We start from the raw sequence: 16,466 nt of genomic DNA on the forward strand, positions 1-16,466 counted from the left end.
TAGAGCAGCAAGAATGGATTTTTTTTTTGAGAGCAAAGGATTAGCTGAGGTCCCCAAGTGCAGATGGTCTTGGGTGAAATAATCACCTTTGCCTCGAGGGACTAAGAAAAGCCCATGGGTTGGTCAGATGATGAGGAGGAATTGATATGTAACCAAATGAAGAGCAGAGTGATTGAAAGCAAGTCCCAGGGAAGCTTCTAAGCCTGCCTCCCAATTTCTGACTCATTCCAGAAAGATGGGATAATCTTGGTGGGTTTTGGAACAGGACAGATAACCCTGTTGAAGCTGGTTTCAAATAGAGAAATAAAACTACCTGAGGTCTTAGTTAGTAGGAGTCACTAGTTGAGGGGAATTGTCTGAGCCAGACCTGTCAGTGTTTTAATTTTCCTTATGGAAGTGTCCTGTCTATAGAAAGTGCTCAGAATTATCAGATAATGAGGGAAATTTTCAGTACAGAGACAAAATTCTGCAATTAGCAATGAAATCCCTGAGCCCAGGCCTGGATAACTGGGTTTGGAAGCCAAGCAGGGAAAGCTACAGTCTCAGCTTTTACTCCCTGAAACAATTTTTTGCCCATCATTGATGTCATGTCCCTTGTCACAAAAGTTCTGGTGGCTGTTGGTAGTGATACAAGCCTCCAAAGTACCTTCCTGTCTCAATCACTTCTTAATGTGGTCTCCTCACATCAGCAACACTTCCATCCCTCCCTCTGCTTCTTACCCAGAATTGTAGCCCTGAAATTACCCCGATCTTGTGGGTAAATCCAGTCATTCTGTTACAATGACACAGACCCACGTTTTAACCTTGGAGTAAAATTAACAGGCTGGTGGTTTCTTTCTTTCTCATTCTGTTGTCTTCTCCTCATCTCAGCTACTAAGGAAGGAGAGTGCCAGGCCATGGGCCGCAGGATGATGCATTTTTGAGGTGGCAAAATCCAAGGAGTGGCAGAGTTTCAACAAGCCCTGACAGACCTGGCTGGACCTTCTCCTGGTGCTGCCATGAACCCTGGTGAGGAAGGAAAGTCTTCTCTGACAATTGCTTTCCAGCCTCTCTCAGCCCTGTCATTGGCACAATCACCACACTGAGACCTCCTGTCAGGCCCTGTTGTTTTATGACAGAATTACAGACTGGTTTGAGTTGGAAGGGACCTCAAAGATCATCTAGACCCAACCCCCTGCATGGGCAGGGACACCTCCCACCAGCCCAGGTTGCTCCAAGCCCCATCCAACCTGCCCTTCAACACTGCCAGGGATGGGGCAGCCACAGCTTCCCTGGGCAGCCTGGGCCAGGGTCTCCCCACCCTCACACTGAACCTCAAAGTCCACCAAGCCCTCCTTGAACCTGAGCTGGTGTCAAGGTGTACAAGAGTGTTGCCAACATTGCAATTATTATCTAGCAACACTGAAATGCCCGTGAAAGCTTCTAGTGGAGCCCTATCTTCGTGCTGCAGGGACCTCCCACCACTGCCTGGTTGTCCTGTGGGTTAAGCTGAATTTATGAAACTTCTCATGAGCACAGTGTCCTTGCTGCCAGGAGCCACGATGCTCCATGGCCAGTTTGCTGGGTGGCAGGAGGCAAGGTTGGGTGCCAGGTGAGATGGATCTTGTAGACCTGTGGAGAAAGGGGAGATGTAGGTGAAGGCAGACAGGATGCAGATGGTAAGAGCAGCTGCAGTGAAGCACACAAGTGGTTTTTTTTTTCCCCTCTGGCCAGCAGCTCCCTCCTTGCAGAGGCACCCTGCTCCTTCGAGGTGGGGAGAGGTTCTGCCTGAAGCATCATGTATGGAACATTCTCCATTAAGCCATGTTTTGTATTCAAAAGACCCCTCTCTGGGTGTCTACTCCAACTGAGCTCTCCAGACCTCTTCCCTGCAGCCAGGCTCCCAGTTTGATCATCTCAAGGCTGTCTGATTTTCATTTCACCCTTTTTGAGTGGATTTGTCTTGAAAGGCATGAAAAGGCTGGGCTCCCAAGCTACCTTACCTCTTCAAGAGCCACAGAAAGGTAAGTGCATGTATTTTTAAACCACACCAAATTTATCCCTAATGCAACACACTGAAATAAAGCTACTTACATCAATGTAGCTGCATTGACCTTTTAAATGACCCCTTAGGTTTAAGTCAAATAAACTTCTGTTCTCCTGTGCAAGATTTCCTCATAACACCCTCAAATGATTTTAAGTCTGCAAGGAGTCACAACGGGTGGTTCTGCAAGCAAAGCACATGTGTTATGTAGGTTATTAAATCATAAAAGAGGAGTCTGTGTATATATCAGGGAGGGGGGGGATCTCTGTGCATCTCTACCAGCAGTTTAAAGCCCTTTAAGCCTGCAGAAATAATGGCATTTTATTGAAGAAACAAGAAGCAAACTGCAGAGTGGGGTGTGGGTTCACAGACTCCTCCTCACTGGAGGTCTGAACCTTGTTGGGTTGCAGGCTGGGGTGCCCTGCAGTCCCACAAGGTGTTGGGGGGAGGATGCACGAGGGACAGCATCAAGGAACAATTCTGGGCCCCCCCAATGGGAAGGGAAAAATGAGTATAATTAGTGAAACAGCCACACCTGCTGCTTCTCCCTGCCTTGAACTGACCCAGCCCCTCTCATTTTCTCTCTTAGACGTGTCCCTCAGCCCAAGGAGACCTCAACTTCTCCCCAGATTTGGGGCAACTTCTGCCAAATCTGGGGAAGAGCTGTGGGGCCACCTCAACAGAGGACCCTGATCCATTGAGAGGAGACCCAACTCACCTGTGAATTTGGCAGCACATGGAATTGTGTGTGTGTGTGTTCAAAACCACATTGGAATATTTGCTTGCAAGGATGTGTCTGGCAAGCCAGAAAAACAAGGTCTTTGAGGAGGGTCACTGGTGCAGCTGGAAGCATTTGGGGGTCCTGGGGTGAGACCCACACTGCTGGGTCCCCATCACCACAAGGAACTGCAGAAGAGGGCCAAAAAGAGGAAAAACCAGGTAAGAGGCTTGCAAGGCAAAGAGGGCACCAGCCAACAGCACCTGCTGAGGGTGGGAAGCACCTAGGACCCCCTCCTGTTACAACAAGCCACAGGAAATGTTAAATTAATAATAATTCCTGGGTTTGAGGACTGCAGTGCAGAGGTGCCCCCTTCCTGGGGTCTACCTTCCTTTCAGGGGGGCTTCTCCACGGGCTGGGGGTTATCACCTCTGCCTGTTGCCCTTGAATTAGCACCAGGAGGAGGCTCTGGTGCCACTGCCCAGTTTGGGCTTGGGTTTTGCTGCTGTTGCACTGGGACAGCAGCCCCATTGCCCCCTCCCTGGTACACCCCAAATAAAGAAGGACTCTGAAAAGCAGCCCCTCTCCTTGGGGCTGTCAGGAGAACAAGCCTGAGTCCTAAAGCTCTGACCCAATCTGGCTGAAGAAACACGTCCTTAATCTTTCAGATCTGCTTTATATCTCGATATATTTACTTATATACACACACCCCAGTGACAAGCAAAGCCCCAGCCCTCCCGGAGAAGCAATCTCAGCTGATGAAATGACCAGTCAAGCAGCTCACCCGCCCCTGGCCGCTCTCCCTCCCTTAACAAGTCCCAATTCATCACTGTTAATTCGTTTGCTCACTCATTTGCTCCTCAGAGAAAGTTGTTAGCCTCTTGTATTTTTAAACCCCCGCCCAAAATCCCCGGATGATGCCCAAATGGGCGTTTCAGGAGGGGGTGCAGCAACCGGATTGTTTGTTTGTTTGGGGTGGGGTTTTGTGTGTGTGTGGGTTTTGTTTGGGTTTTGTTATTGTTTTTTGTTTGTGGAGATTTCGTTTTTCCTTTTCCCTCTTCCCTTTTCCCTTTTCCCTCTTCCTTTTTTCCCTCTTCCTTTTTTCCCTCTTCCCTTTCTTCCCTTCTTTCTTCCCTTCTTTCTTCCCTTCTTTCTTCCCTTCTTTCTTCCCTTCTTTCTTCCCTTCTTTCTTCCCTTCTTTCTTCCCTTCTTTCTTCCCTTCTTTCTTCCCTTCTTTCTTCCCTTCTTTCTTCCCTTCTTTCTTCCCTTCTTTCTTCCCTTCTTTCTTCCCTTCTTTCTTCCCTTCTTTCTTCCCTTCTTTCTTCCTTTCTTTCCTTCTTTCTTTCCTTCTTTCTTTCCTTCTTTCTTTCCTTCTTTCTTTCCTTCTTTCTTTCCTTCTTTCTTTCCTTCTTTCTCTCTCCTTCCTTCTCTCTCCCTTTTTTCCTCCCCTCTCCCCCTCCCTCTCTCTTCCCCTTTCTCTTTATTTCTTTCCCCTCCCTGCAGAAACAGAGGCAATTCCTGCGGGCAGCACCGAGCGATGCAGCTCCGCGACGGGAGCAGCGCAGGTTCCGCGGGGCAGCGCGGAGCTTCTCGGGGGCTGCGGGGAGATTTTCCCGCTGCCCGGAGCGCTCCTGCCTCTGTGCAGCACTGCACCCGCATCCATATACATATATCCATATGTATTTTATATATATATATGGGTATATGTGTATGTGTGTGTCGTGATCCCCTGTATAAAGAGAGAAAAACGCTCCCGTGGGTTTCCCCGCCGACACCAGGAGCTTTCTCCTGTCCCACCCCAGCCGAGTTTTGACCCGCTGGAACTGATGAAAGAGCCACATTTATATGCTCAAAGCTACCGCGCGTTATAGCAGAGCGGTGGGTGCCCGAGCCCACGCGTGTCCGTGCCCGGAGGCTGCGGGAAGAGGCAGCACCGCTGGAAAACTCGAGCGAGTTCCAGATTCATGAAACCCCCACGATTTCTATTCTTTTAAAGGTGTTTTGTTGGGCGGGTTGTTTTTTTTTCCCCCCCCTTTCCCCTCATCTATTTACCATTTACCAGCTCATCCATATGGAAGACGCGGCTCACACTTCCCTGAGAACTGTACTTTTAGGACTAATTGATTCTGGTAATTAATTTGTTCTACCTGCTGGATCAGATGGAAACGCTGTCTGTGTGCCCAAGGATTAGCACTTGCCTTTCTAACATCTTTCTTAATTATCTAATAGCATGGGTTGTGCGAATTCTGCCTCTATTAGAACACTTTTACTATTAAGGGTAGTGATTGGAATTGTGATGACAACTCGATTTCAACAAATTAGAGCTTAAAATCAGGAGATGAAGGAGAAGTGCCTTCTTTTTAATTTCCCTGAGTTTAACATCAATAATTAGAGCAATTTTCCGAGATGCGAACAGGAATTATCTCGGCTATGATGTGGTGTATCACCCTCGTTTTAGCAAATTGACTCCGGGGAAATGAATGTTACAGATTAGGGGGGGGGGGGGGCGGGGGGTGTGTGTAAAAAAAAAACCAACAACCCCAACAGACGACAAACAACAAACTGAGGAAAGACAGAAAAACCCGAAGTGTTAACCCAACACTGAGCATGGGGGGCTGGAGGGGAGCAAAAACCCAACCCCAACTAGAGAGGCACAAGCTGCCTGCGGGGGAACAAGTTAGGAGCTGGAAGTGGGACAGATAGACTAGACCCCCCCCCCCCCCCAATTTTTTTTTTCTCCCCCAAGTTTTGCCTTTTTTTAAAAAAACAATGGAGACAAACACTCAGGTGGGGGGAAAATGCCCCAACCCCAGCGCTGGGGCTGAAGGGCTGCGCGGTGCGGGGAGGTGCGGGGAGCGGCTCCGCGCCCCCTCCGTGCCGAAGCGGGGGTTTGGGTGGCCCCCCCGGGCCCGTCCCCCCGCCCGCCCGATCGCCATTGGCTCGCTGGAGACCCCCCTTCCCACCGCACCTCAAAGACGCGCATCTCCCCGCGCAGCGCAAAACCCACCCGCCTCGCATCCCCCGGCTCTTGCAGTTGATTTCTGGCCGGGGGGGGGTGGGGGTGTGTGGTATTTTGATTTATTATTTTTTTTTATTCTTTTTAAAATTATTATCATCACCATCATTTAGTTTTGCACCGGATTTTTGTTTAAATTGGGTTGTTTTTTCTTCTTATTTATTATAGATATATATTTCAATCCCCTCTCTCCGGCCGCGGGAGGTGCAGCCCGTCGCCCCTCTCTCTCCGGCAGCCCCCGCTCGCTCCCTTCCCCACTGCTCGAGCTGGGGGACAACCGAAATGAACCTCAACTTCACCTCGCCCGTGCACCCCGTCTCGGCGCCCAGGCCCACCTCCTTCTTCATCGAGGATATTCTGCTGCACAAGCCCAAGCCCTTGCGGGAGGTGCATCCCGAGCACTTCCCCGGCTCCTTGGCCTCCCGCGTCCCCCTCTTGGACTATGGGTACCCCCTGCTGCCAGCCCCGACCCTCCTGGCTCCTCACCCGCACCCTGCCCTGCACAAGCCGGACCATCATCATCATCCCTACTTCCTCACCACCTCGGGTAAGTGCAGCCCCTGGCAGGAGGCACCTGCGGAGTTTGCGGCCTCGAGGTGGGGGACACGGGTGGGGACCAGAGTCTACAGTCCCGGACGGGACGTGGTCCAACAAGTGAAAGACAAGACCCTTTAGGATGTCGGGGCCCTTTCCTGCGTCCTTCACCCCACTCGTGGATACATCTCCCGGGGCAGGAGCCGCCAGCCCCGGCTGCCCCAGCCCCTCCGACTGCAGCCCCCGGCCCGGGGAGCTTCGTGATGGGGGATAAAAAGCCCACCGAGCTGCAGCTTGTCCGTCACTCGGTTGCCCGAGGATGAAGGTTTCCCTCTCTCTTTTAATTTTCATTTTCGGGCCGCTAACATTTCTTTTTTCCTCGCGTTGTCCCTCCAGACGGTGACCCGGCTTCGCCCTTCCCCTCCAGCAGCCCCGCAGGGCTGTGCCCGCTCTTCTTCCCGAGCCTGGGAGACGGTTTCCCGGCCCGGCTGGAGCCCGGAGCTCTGCCCACGCCGGGATCCGCGCTCAGCCCTTCCCGAGCCCCTTCCTTGCTCTGGAAGAAACCTTCCTTCAAAGTTTCCCCTCGGGGCAACCCAAGTTGTGCACCGTGAAGAACCGCTCTCCTCCCTGCCTCTTCCAGGGCTCTCCTCGGGTTTTTTTCCGCCTCCATTTCGTTGTGCTTTAATTTCCAGGGGGGGGGGTGAAGATTTCCCTGCCAGCCTCCCCCAGCCCGGGCTGCTCCCTCCAGCAGCTCCTTGGGCTGCCCTTGCCTTGCTTGGGGCGTCTTTGCAAAAGCCCCGTGTTTTCAGAGCAGGAACACCCCCAAAACCGAACAAATAAAACGATCCCCAAAACGAAATAAGCGAAAAGAATTCATACTAATCAGAATACTACTGATAATGGTAATAGAGGCAGGGGAGAGCCCACCCCCGAGCCGCTGCAGCCCAACCTGGGGGGCGGCAGAGGGCAGGAGCCGTCGGGTGACCCCGCTCCCTGTCCCCTGCCCGAGTGTCCCCGCTGTGTCCCCCCAGGGGTGCCGGTGCCAGCCCTGTTCCAGCACCACGCTCACGCCGAGCTGCCCGGGAAGCACTGTCGCCGCCGCAAAGCCCGCACCGTCTTCTCCGACTCGCAACTCTCCGGCTTGGAGAAGAGGTTTGAGATCCAGCGCTACCTCTCCACGCCCGAGAGGGTGGAACTGGCCACGGCCCTCAGCCTCTCCGAGACCCAGGTAGGGCGGGGATCCCTCCGGGAAGGGGTCTGGACACCTCTCCCCTACCCTTTATCCCATGCAGCATCCCCACCTTCTCTTTCACATTTTATTTTCTTCCCCTCTTTTTTTTACCATTTAATTTTCCCCCCCTTCCTCTTGCTCTCCTCAGGTAAAAACCTGGTTCCAGAACCGGCGGATGAAGCACAAAAAGCAGCTGCGGAAAACCCAAGACGACCCCAAACACCCGGGAGGTGAGGAGAGCCGCGAGCAGAGCTCCCCCGAGCCCGAGCTGCCCGAGGCTGTCACATCCGAGCCCCGCAAGGGTCCCCCCGGCCCCTTCCTGCTCCAGGACCCCGAGGACGAGGTGGACATCCTGGAGGAGGGGGATTTCTGCTCCGGCCCCCACCATCTCTAAGAGCTCCGGGCTCCGCTCCGGGCTCACCTGCCTCTCCAGGGCGGTTTTGTCCCGGCCCCGCAAATCGCCCCGATCCCTCCAGCCTTGAGTTGATTGCCGGAGCCCAGAAGGGAGGGGGTCCCAGTTTGGAAAGAGGATTGGATGCTGGGGAAGCCCTTTCCCCGACGGCAAAGGCAGCGATGCTCCGGAGGGGAGCGGGGGACTCGAGGTACCACCGGCTTCTCCCCCAGCATCACCCCGAGCCTGAGCTTTGCCTGGCGGGGGGAGGAACAAAACAAAACAAAACAGGCGAGTTTCCTTTAAGTTTCCCCTTTCCTTCGAAAGACGGGACTTCTCTCCTCTCCCCCAAATGTCCTCGGGTTTCAAATAAACGCATCTTGTCCCGCAAAGAGCGGCAGGCAGGGTTTGGTTCCCCACCACCCCCCTCAAACCGCACCCGTGGTGCGGGGCTGATCCCGGGCACAGCTCCCAGGACACGCCAAAAAATACATATTAAAAATTATTAATTGTAGAAAAGCCCTCCAAAGAAACAGGTAAGACCAAAACAACCGTTTATTTAATTCCGATGTGAGGAAAGGGGAGTTGGGGGGGAAACATTGCGAATCACTCCATCCTGCCGGGGCTGCTCGGAGCAAACTCCATCCCGGGAGATTTTCCACAGCTTGGAGGACCACCTGCAGCGGCAGCCTGATTCCTTCACGGCTTCCAGGTGTGAAGCACCTTCCGGATACTTTTATTTTCCTCTCAAAAAGCCCTAGAGCTGCTCCCACCTTTCCTTTCCTTCCTCCCCTTCCCTGCCCGCTTCTGCCCCGCCGCTCCGTGTCGCGGTCAGATAGAGCACTCACCGCCCGCGCTCGCTTTGCCTTTATCTTCCTGCCAGGGTTTAATTTCCAGGTAAATTAAGAATTTTAATTTTTTTAAAAAATTTATTCTCATTTTCCGCGGGGGTTTCCCTCGGTAGGAACCCGGAGGAGAAGCTGTGCTTGCTCAGATGTCGGTTGTGCAGCTCCTGCCGCCCCTGCAACCCGGTGCCACGTCTCGTTAGGTTATTTAAATGCCTTGGTTTTTTTTTTCCTTCTTTAACTTTCCTTCCTTAACTCCTTTCCTTCTTTAATTTTTGAAACGGGAAGCTGATTTGGTTGGCCGGTGTTTGTTCCCCCTTTCAGGGCGTCTTTGGATGCTGGGACAAGTGGTTTTGTGAGGGGTAAAAATGTGTCCCTGATTGAGATATAAAATACAGATGATTGAAACGTGTATGTTTTGCTTTTGGTTTTGTGGGTTTCCCTTTATGTTTTGCACAAGGAAAATAATAAAGACTGGAGGCGGGGGGGGGGGGGATATACTCAACCATCTTTCCAGAAAACGACTAGTTGTCTTTTTACCTGGTGTTTAGAAATACTTGCAGGGCAATCATTTCTCCCAAAAATATCCTTGCTGCGACGCCACCCACCTCCCGGAAAAAAAAAATCGAATTTAATTCGAAATTCGCATGTAAACCCACCGGCTTTCCTCCTGAAGCCTTGATGTGCTTTGAAGCACCCGCAGATCGTTTTGCAGTGCCGGGTGGCTGGCTGGCAATGCTTTTTCTCCCAGCTCCGTGGCTCTTCCCTTCTCCCAGCACCTCCCGGCTGCGGGCGATGGAAACTGTCTCTGAAACCTTTCAATTCGATGCTGTTGTTTGTCTGCGCCCATATCGCCCACCAGGTATTTTGTTGTGTTGCTCGTTGCTGATTGTCAGCCTCCCCCTGAGGGCACATTTCGTTAGGAACTATTAAAAGTGATATAAAAGCGAAGCTCTCCCGTGATATTTATATGATAATCTTTTTTTTTTTTCTGACCACGTTTACTGCTGCCATTCCCAAGGACAGGCTCTGTGCAAATGTCTGGATCACACTGGGCTTCACACCAGTTGCTCAGGTGGACTTGTCTATGGTGATAGGACTGGGCAGCAAAGAATTTAGAGAAACACAAGAGAAATCCCTTTAGTTTAGTGAGAGAGACGATTAGGAGCAAATATAAAGATGTACTCCTTAAAAAAAAAACATTGCACCTGGATGAAAAGGGATATTGAAAAGCCTGTTTCTTTTTACATTTGTGTGTGATTCCTTTTGCTTGTGCAAGGAATCGTTTGGTCTCTCATTGCTGAAGGAAAAGGCGTGGGAAACAACCCTGAGCTGGAAAGAACACGGAGGAAAAAAAGGAAGGAGAAAGTAAAAGCGGCTTAAGATGCACAAGTGACAGAATTTTGGGGGCACACCCGTGTCAAAGCAACTTTTCCCTTCTCTCTTGTGCTTCCACTGCTCTTCTCCAAGGCATCAGGTGGATGCCAAGGGGATGGTGGTGTCAGCCAGTGGGCACTGCCAGGCTCTGCCCTCCCAGCACAGGCTGGGGGGGCTGGTGATCAGATGCTGTGCACCCAAGTAGGGTCCCACTGCACCAAGCACCCCAGGAGCTGGTGCTCCTCCCTGCTGCAGGGGCAGGGCCGGGGGTGTTTGCACCACCCCCCTGGGCTGGTGGTTTCTATCTCTGGTGATGGTTCTTGAGGGAGGGAAGGATCCTGGGGTTCAGGTGCAGGCACTGGGAGTATGTCCAGGAACAGCACAGCACCTTCACTGTGCCACCACCCAGACGGTGCTGGAGGTGACAGCAACTGAGGTGGGGGCAGCTGAGACCCGCAGGTGTCCTCATCTCAGTCCCCCAGGATCTCTTTGGCAGCCAGGGTTTCTGTGGCACACAGAGGTGCAAGGAGAGCTCCTTTCTCTTCCTGCCACCAGCATTATCACACTTAAGATGTGCCAGGTCAACGAGGAAGGGTCAGAATATGAATCAATGAACACTTGAGTCTCTCCTGTCCCTCCCCTGCCACGGCAGGAACTTTCTTCTTCACAAAGCAGTTGTGCTGATCGAGAAAATAAAGCCACCAACACCTGCCTGTCTTCACCTCTCTGTGGTTCTAGGCATCTTGGCTGGCGTTTAAAAGGGCAATCGTGTTTAAAAACAAAGCCAACGATCCCCAGCAAGGTCAGGGACAAATAACCCGCAGCCCGTGAATTGCCCAGCCCCAGGAGGTCCCCAGCCCAAGCCTGGACACTGTGCAGGGAACGGGAGAAGGCTTTGGGAACAGGCTGCTTATCCCAGGAAGTTTGGTGCAAACAAGGGCAAAACCCCCTGAGATGAAGAGAGAGGAAAGAAACAGTGACTACCTGAGACATCTCCTCCCTCACCAGGCAGCTCCTTCCAGGCTGGGAAGCAATCCCTGGTGACAGGAGGCTGCAGTTTCTAGACCACCTTTTGTGGGAGAGCTTTTGGGAGCATGTGTGTGGAGAGAGGGCTGGGAAGAAGGAAGGGCTGGGGAGGCGTTTTGTTTGTGAATTTCCATGAATTTTCTCTTTGAATGAGTTAAATGAGGTTTTATTCCCGGGTCCTGCCTTGTTCAGTGAGAACTGCTGACTTTTTCCTGCTCTCCTTTTGCTGCTCTCCCCAAGAAGCTTGAGGAGTCGGGGGCAGATTGTTTAGAGCTCCTGCCTTTTACTTTTTTTAATATTTAATTTTGGTGTATTTCCTATTTTTCAATGCATCCACAGAAGTTTTGGTTTTTTTCACTGACATTCTGGTGTGCTTTTTTTGAAATGGAATTTAATTGTTTTCCTGTTAATTTAACATCAAAGTGATTAATGTTTTTTTTTGTTGTTTTCATTAAAAAAAAAACAGAAAAAAAAATCTCTAGAAAATCCTTCTATGAATCCTTTCTGGTTTGATTTTGAGCATTTTCCTGTCTGCTGCCCTCAATGTTCTCCATTTTTCTGAGACTGGGAAGCAGTTCCAGCCCAAATTTTTCCCTTCTGTGGTCAGCAGGTGATCCAAGCACTGTGTGCACCTGGATCATGTGGAAAATTCTTCCTGCAACTTCTTCTCATTGATTTTTCTCTGCTGGCTGATGTACTTAGTGCTTTTTTTCCCCCCCATTTCTGCAGGTGTGGGCTGTGCTGAGGAGCAGAAAAGGGGTGGGAGAACATGGAGAGGATGCTGAGCACTGTCTTGCAAATTCCTGAGTGTTGTAGGCTCCTGAATGGATGACTTTGTTCTTCCTCTCTTCTAGTCCCAATAACTAACAGTATCACCTTAATTAACTACGAACTCCTGCTTGGGTGGTCTTATTAGGCTTAAAAAGTGGCTTATTTCTATCTTGGATTTATCTTGTTTCTGTAGCATAATAAGCTTAGGTGAGACACCTCCAGCTCTGTTGCTGGAAGTGCCTTGAGGTGCCTACAGCTACTGACACAGTGTCCATGCAGCAGAAGATAAAAGCAGCTGGATGGAAAGTCTATGCCTAAGAGAAGGAGTGATCCCACTGTGGACTGCAGTGTCTTTTCTACCTGTTTGTCTTAAGGTATGGATAGTCTTTCAAGGAATGAGCTGATTTTAACTCATGATAATGAGGTAACTCTGACACAGGTTTCTGAAATGCCAGGAGCAAAGACAAGCTGACCAAATTCTGTGACTCACTTTGTTCGGCTGTTACTGGGGCCACTCAACTCACTTTCCTAAAGTGAAGGCCTAATATTCTCTGGTTTAGTGAATCACAGACTGGTTTGGGTTGGAAGGAACCTCAAAGATCATCTAGATCCAACCCCCTGCATGGGCAGGGACACCTCCCACCAGCCCAGGCTGCTCCAAGCCCCATCCAACCTGCCCTTCAACACTGCCAGGGATGGGGCAGCCACAGCTTCCCTGGGCAACCTGGGCCAGGCTCTCCCCACCCTCACACTCCAGAATTCCCTCCTAAGAAGAAAGACTAAGAATTCTCTCATTGCCTTTGCTGTGACTGCTGGAGCAAGCCCCGAGGTGCTGCTGACCCCCAGCCCTGTGGCATTACCTGCAGCTGCCTGCTCCACACTCACAATTATGCAAAGCTCTTGCTGAGCTGCTGGCTGCTCCTTTAGCATCTGCTCCATCCAGGTTTTTGGCTCAGCATCGTTTCTGCTCAAAGCAGCTCTTCTGCAAGGCAGGCTGCTTCAGCTCACCTTTGCCAGCTGTCACCAGAGGAGACTCACTGTCTTCACCTCCCATTCTGATTCTGTGCATCTAGAGCTCCTCCTCACACCACCCAGGCAGCCACCAGCGTTGGTCCCTTCTTCACCTGCTTATTTTCAGGCAGAGAGTGCTCATGTTTGGGCAACAAGCAAAAGAAAACAAAAGGCATATTCTTTGTGCTATTCTAATTTATTTTGGAGCTGAGGTGGTAATGATCAGATATATGCTTGGCTTGTGGGCTGTTTGGATATTGCAGCTTGTTCATGTTTACTTGAAGTATTCAGTGACTGCAGGAGTTAGACATAATCTTGTCTGGTTTATGGTCCTCATCTTGGACAGCTTGTCTTTAGACATAGTTGTGGAACATGGCTTTTAGACTCTGCCTTATTTAATATTTTTAATTGAAAAAACAGTATGTTTTTGTCAGAGTTAGCAGCCTGTGAGCCAGCTGTCCACACCTTCTGTGAGATGGTGCTAAGTCGACTTCATAGACTCATGGAATGGTTTGGGTTGGAAGGGACCTTCAACATCATCCAGTCCCAACCCCCTGCCATGGGCAGGGACACCTCCCACCAGCCCAGGCTGCTCCAAGCCCCATCCAACCTGCCCTTCAACACTGCCAGGGATGGGGCAGCCACAGCTTCCCTGGGCAACCTGGGCCAGGCTCTCACCACCCTCACACTCCAGAATTCCCTCCTCATGTCTCACCTCAATCTCCCTCTTCCAGTTTTCATCCATCCCCCCTTGTCCTCTCCCTCCCTGCCCTTGTCCCAAGTCCCTCCCCAGCTTTCCTGGAGCCCCTTCAGGCACTGGAAGGTGCTCTAAGGTCTCCCTGGAGCCTTCTCTTCTCCAGGCTGAACACCCCAACTCTCCCAGTCTGGCTCCAGAGCAGAGCTGCTCCAGCCTCCAATCATCTCTGTGGCCTCCTCTGGACTCCCTCCAGGAGCTCCATGTCCTTCTGATGTTGGAGGCTCCAGATCTGGACACAGGGCTCCAGGTGAGGTCTCACGAGACTTCAGTTGTCTTTGGAAGAAACGTGACAGTGCTGTTATCACAGCAGCACTGCTCCTAGGTAGAATTGACCCTGGGTCTTTGACAACTCCAGGTGGTCTCAGCTTCTACACTTCCTGAATCTAAAATGCTAAGAAATGATGGCACTGGAAAGGGCCCACTGAGCACATGGTGACAAGCTCTGTTGGGTGGTCCACACACAACCATTTCTGCCCCTGTGAAGGCAGCATGTGCTCCTGGTGAGTAACTGCACCCTGTGATAGCTGTGCTGGGGTTGGAAGGTTCTACCCCAGCTCCAGCTCTCCCTGAATACTTAATGCAAAATTCAAGGCCTATTTCTCATTTCAATTCCTTGCCTTCCTAATTTGAAAGACATTAAGTTTTGGCCTTTGCTTTTAAGCTGAAGGATGCTCATCATTTACTTGTATGGTCCCTTTTTGTGCCACCAGATCTGTGAGGCAGCAGGAAAAAAATTTGCATTAGTATCAAGGTAGATCAAAAGATTTTCTTTCCACATATGCTGCAAATAATGTCTTTTTCTGGGAGGAAAAAAAAAACCCACAAAACCAAAGCAGCCCACAAAATAAAACCCCAATGAACCCAGTCCTTTCCAAATGGTTTCTGAGAGGATCATGATTAGGGTTTGTGAAAAAATAAATCTCTGTCCCTGCCACCCCCTCCCAGATGCAGAGTTTTATGAGTTTATGTGGCTTCTGGTTTAGTATTTAAATGTTTCCTTAAATTCTTTTTTTTTACAAAAGCAAATAGATGAAACACTCCACACACCCCAAAAGATCACCCAGATTTCTGGGAGATCTAAAAGGCAGCAGGAAGAGAGCCAGGGAGGAAGGTGATCAATTAAGACATTAAGCATTTTGCACCACATGGACACATCTGCATGTCAGCCAAATAATAAGGCCATCAGCTCATTTTCAGGGGACTGTTGCCTACTTCAACTCAATCCTCAGATCAAAGAGAACATGTCTGCTTGCATTTTCTAATCAGAAAAGGGATGCTAATTTAGGTTCCTTAATGTGTGGTGGTAAGAGACTTCTTCAATTAACTGAATTCTATAGCTCAGAAAATAAAAAAGGGGGATACAAAGGGAGTCAGGCTGGAAAGGCAGAAGTTCTCATTAAATCAAAGGTCCAATATTCATTACCTCCAGCATCTGGGGCTAAACACTAAACATGGAGATCATCAAAGGGGGTTTAATGGGTTAAATTGAGAATATAATCTAATTAAAATATTAGATACGAGTAAATAGCTCTTTGATATTCATCTGAAGGTTTCATTAAAATAGGTACTTGAGATTTGTATGAAGGGGGGATTACCACTTTTAAGCAGAAAAAACCCAAGTTGAGGTTCTCTAATCAGAAATGCTTCAAAGTGTTACCATTTGGTTTCAAAATAAAAGGGAAGCAGCGACTGGCAGAGCATGGAAACACTCGCCCTGCCTGGCTTGATGGATCATACCACAGGCATCTACCTTCTACAGAGAGGGGCAAATGCAGCTCCCAAAGGTGAGGAGATAGCAGAGGCTGGTCCAGTTCCAGAAGCTGCAGTGGACATTTGAAGATGTCTACTGCTGTGCTTTGATAGGCAAAACTTTTCCCACACAACCCGACCCACGCTGGAAGATGCTTCTTATCATAGAATCACAGAATGGTTTGGGTTGGAAGGGACCTTCAAGATCATCCAGATCCAACCCCCCTGCATGGGCAGGGACACCTCCCACCAGCCCAGGTTGCTCCGAGCCCCATCCAACCTGCCCTTCAGCACTGCCAGGGATGGGGCAGCCACAGCTTCCCTGGGCATTCTCAACCAGCCAATGCAAAGTTAACCCAGAAACAGGTGAAGTCTTGCACGTTTCTATCTCTACCTTTAACAAAAGGTGCACCTGGAAAAAGAGAAACCCAATTCCAAGATATTCTCTCTTTAATTAACACCTTCTCCCCCCCCCTTACCTTTCCATTGTTAGCCTCCTTGGATCAGATTGGATGCCAAAAAGAGGATGGAGGATAAAAGGTTGGACCAGATGATCCCTGAGGTCCCTTCCAACCTGGCATTCCATGCTTCTATGATTGATTACGATTCCTTCAAGGAGACTCACCCCCTTTCTTTTTTGTTTTGCCTGAAGACTAACCCTCTCTCCTCCCATTCTAAAGGGGAGCTAACCAATTGGATAAAGCAATATCACATAATCTTCAGGTTGCAGTTTGTTTGGTTCTCTTCCTTTTAACTAGTCTATTTTTAGGAGATTTTAGTGTGTTTTCCTCAAAATTCCCTTGCTGTGTGTTCTCATCACATTTCATCTGTTTGACTTCCTAATTTTTGAAGTTAAAGAAACTGAACCATGGCAAGAAAACCATCTGTTTGTTGTTGGGTTTTTTTTTAATATTTCATCTGTTAAAAGCTGTTTCCTCTCAAACATGTAGCCCTCAATTATCCTTAGCTACTCCACATACTCTCCAACTGCTTGTGCCTAATAACAGATTGTCTGCA

At 50.0% G+C, this 16,466-nt stretch overlaps 1 protein-coding gene across 1 annotated transcript; it reads left to right on the top strand.

Moving 5' to 3' along the window:
- The first annotated feature begins 5,974 nt into the window (after positions 1-5,974).
- Positions 5,975-7,975, top strand: BSX (brain specific homeobox). The gene is made up of 3 exons (XM_051638673.1): positions 5,975-6,304; positions 7,323-7,519; positions 7,671-7,975. The coding sequence occupies exons 1-3, from the start codon at positions 6,040-6,042 to the stop codon at positions 7,914-7,916; spliced, it is 708 nt and encodes a 235-aa protein (XP_051494633.1). The 5' UTR covers positions 5,975-6,039; the 3' UTR covers positions 7,917-7,975.
- The last annotated feature ends 8,491 nt before the right edge of the window (positions 7,976-16,466 follow it).

Source organism: Apus apus, chromosome 22, assembly GCF_020740795.1.
Source record: "Apus apus isolate bApuApu2 chromosome 22, bApuApu2.pri.cur, whole genome shotgun sequence".
NCBI lineage: Eukaryota > Metazoa > Chordata > Aves > Apodiformes > Apodidae > Apus > Apus apus.

Excerpts from the sequence above, each read along its gene's own strand:
- BSX (XM_051638673.1), top strand. The coding sequence starts at position 6,040 with ATGAACCTCAACTTCACCTCGCCCGTGCACCCCGTCTCGGCGCCCAGG. Across the intron at positions 6,305-7,322 it reads CTACTTCCTCACCACCTCGG|GGGTGCCGGTGCCAGCCCTG; the intron begins GTAAGTGCAGCC and ends GTGTCCCCCCAG. Across the intron at positions 7,520-7,670 it reads TCAGCCTCTCCGAGACCCAG|GTAAAAACCTGGTTCCAGAA; the intron begins GTAGGGCGGGGA and ends TGCTCTCCTCAG.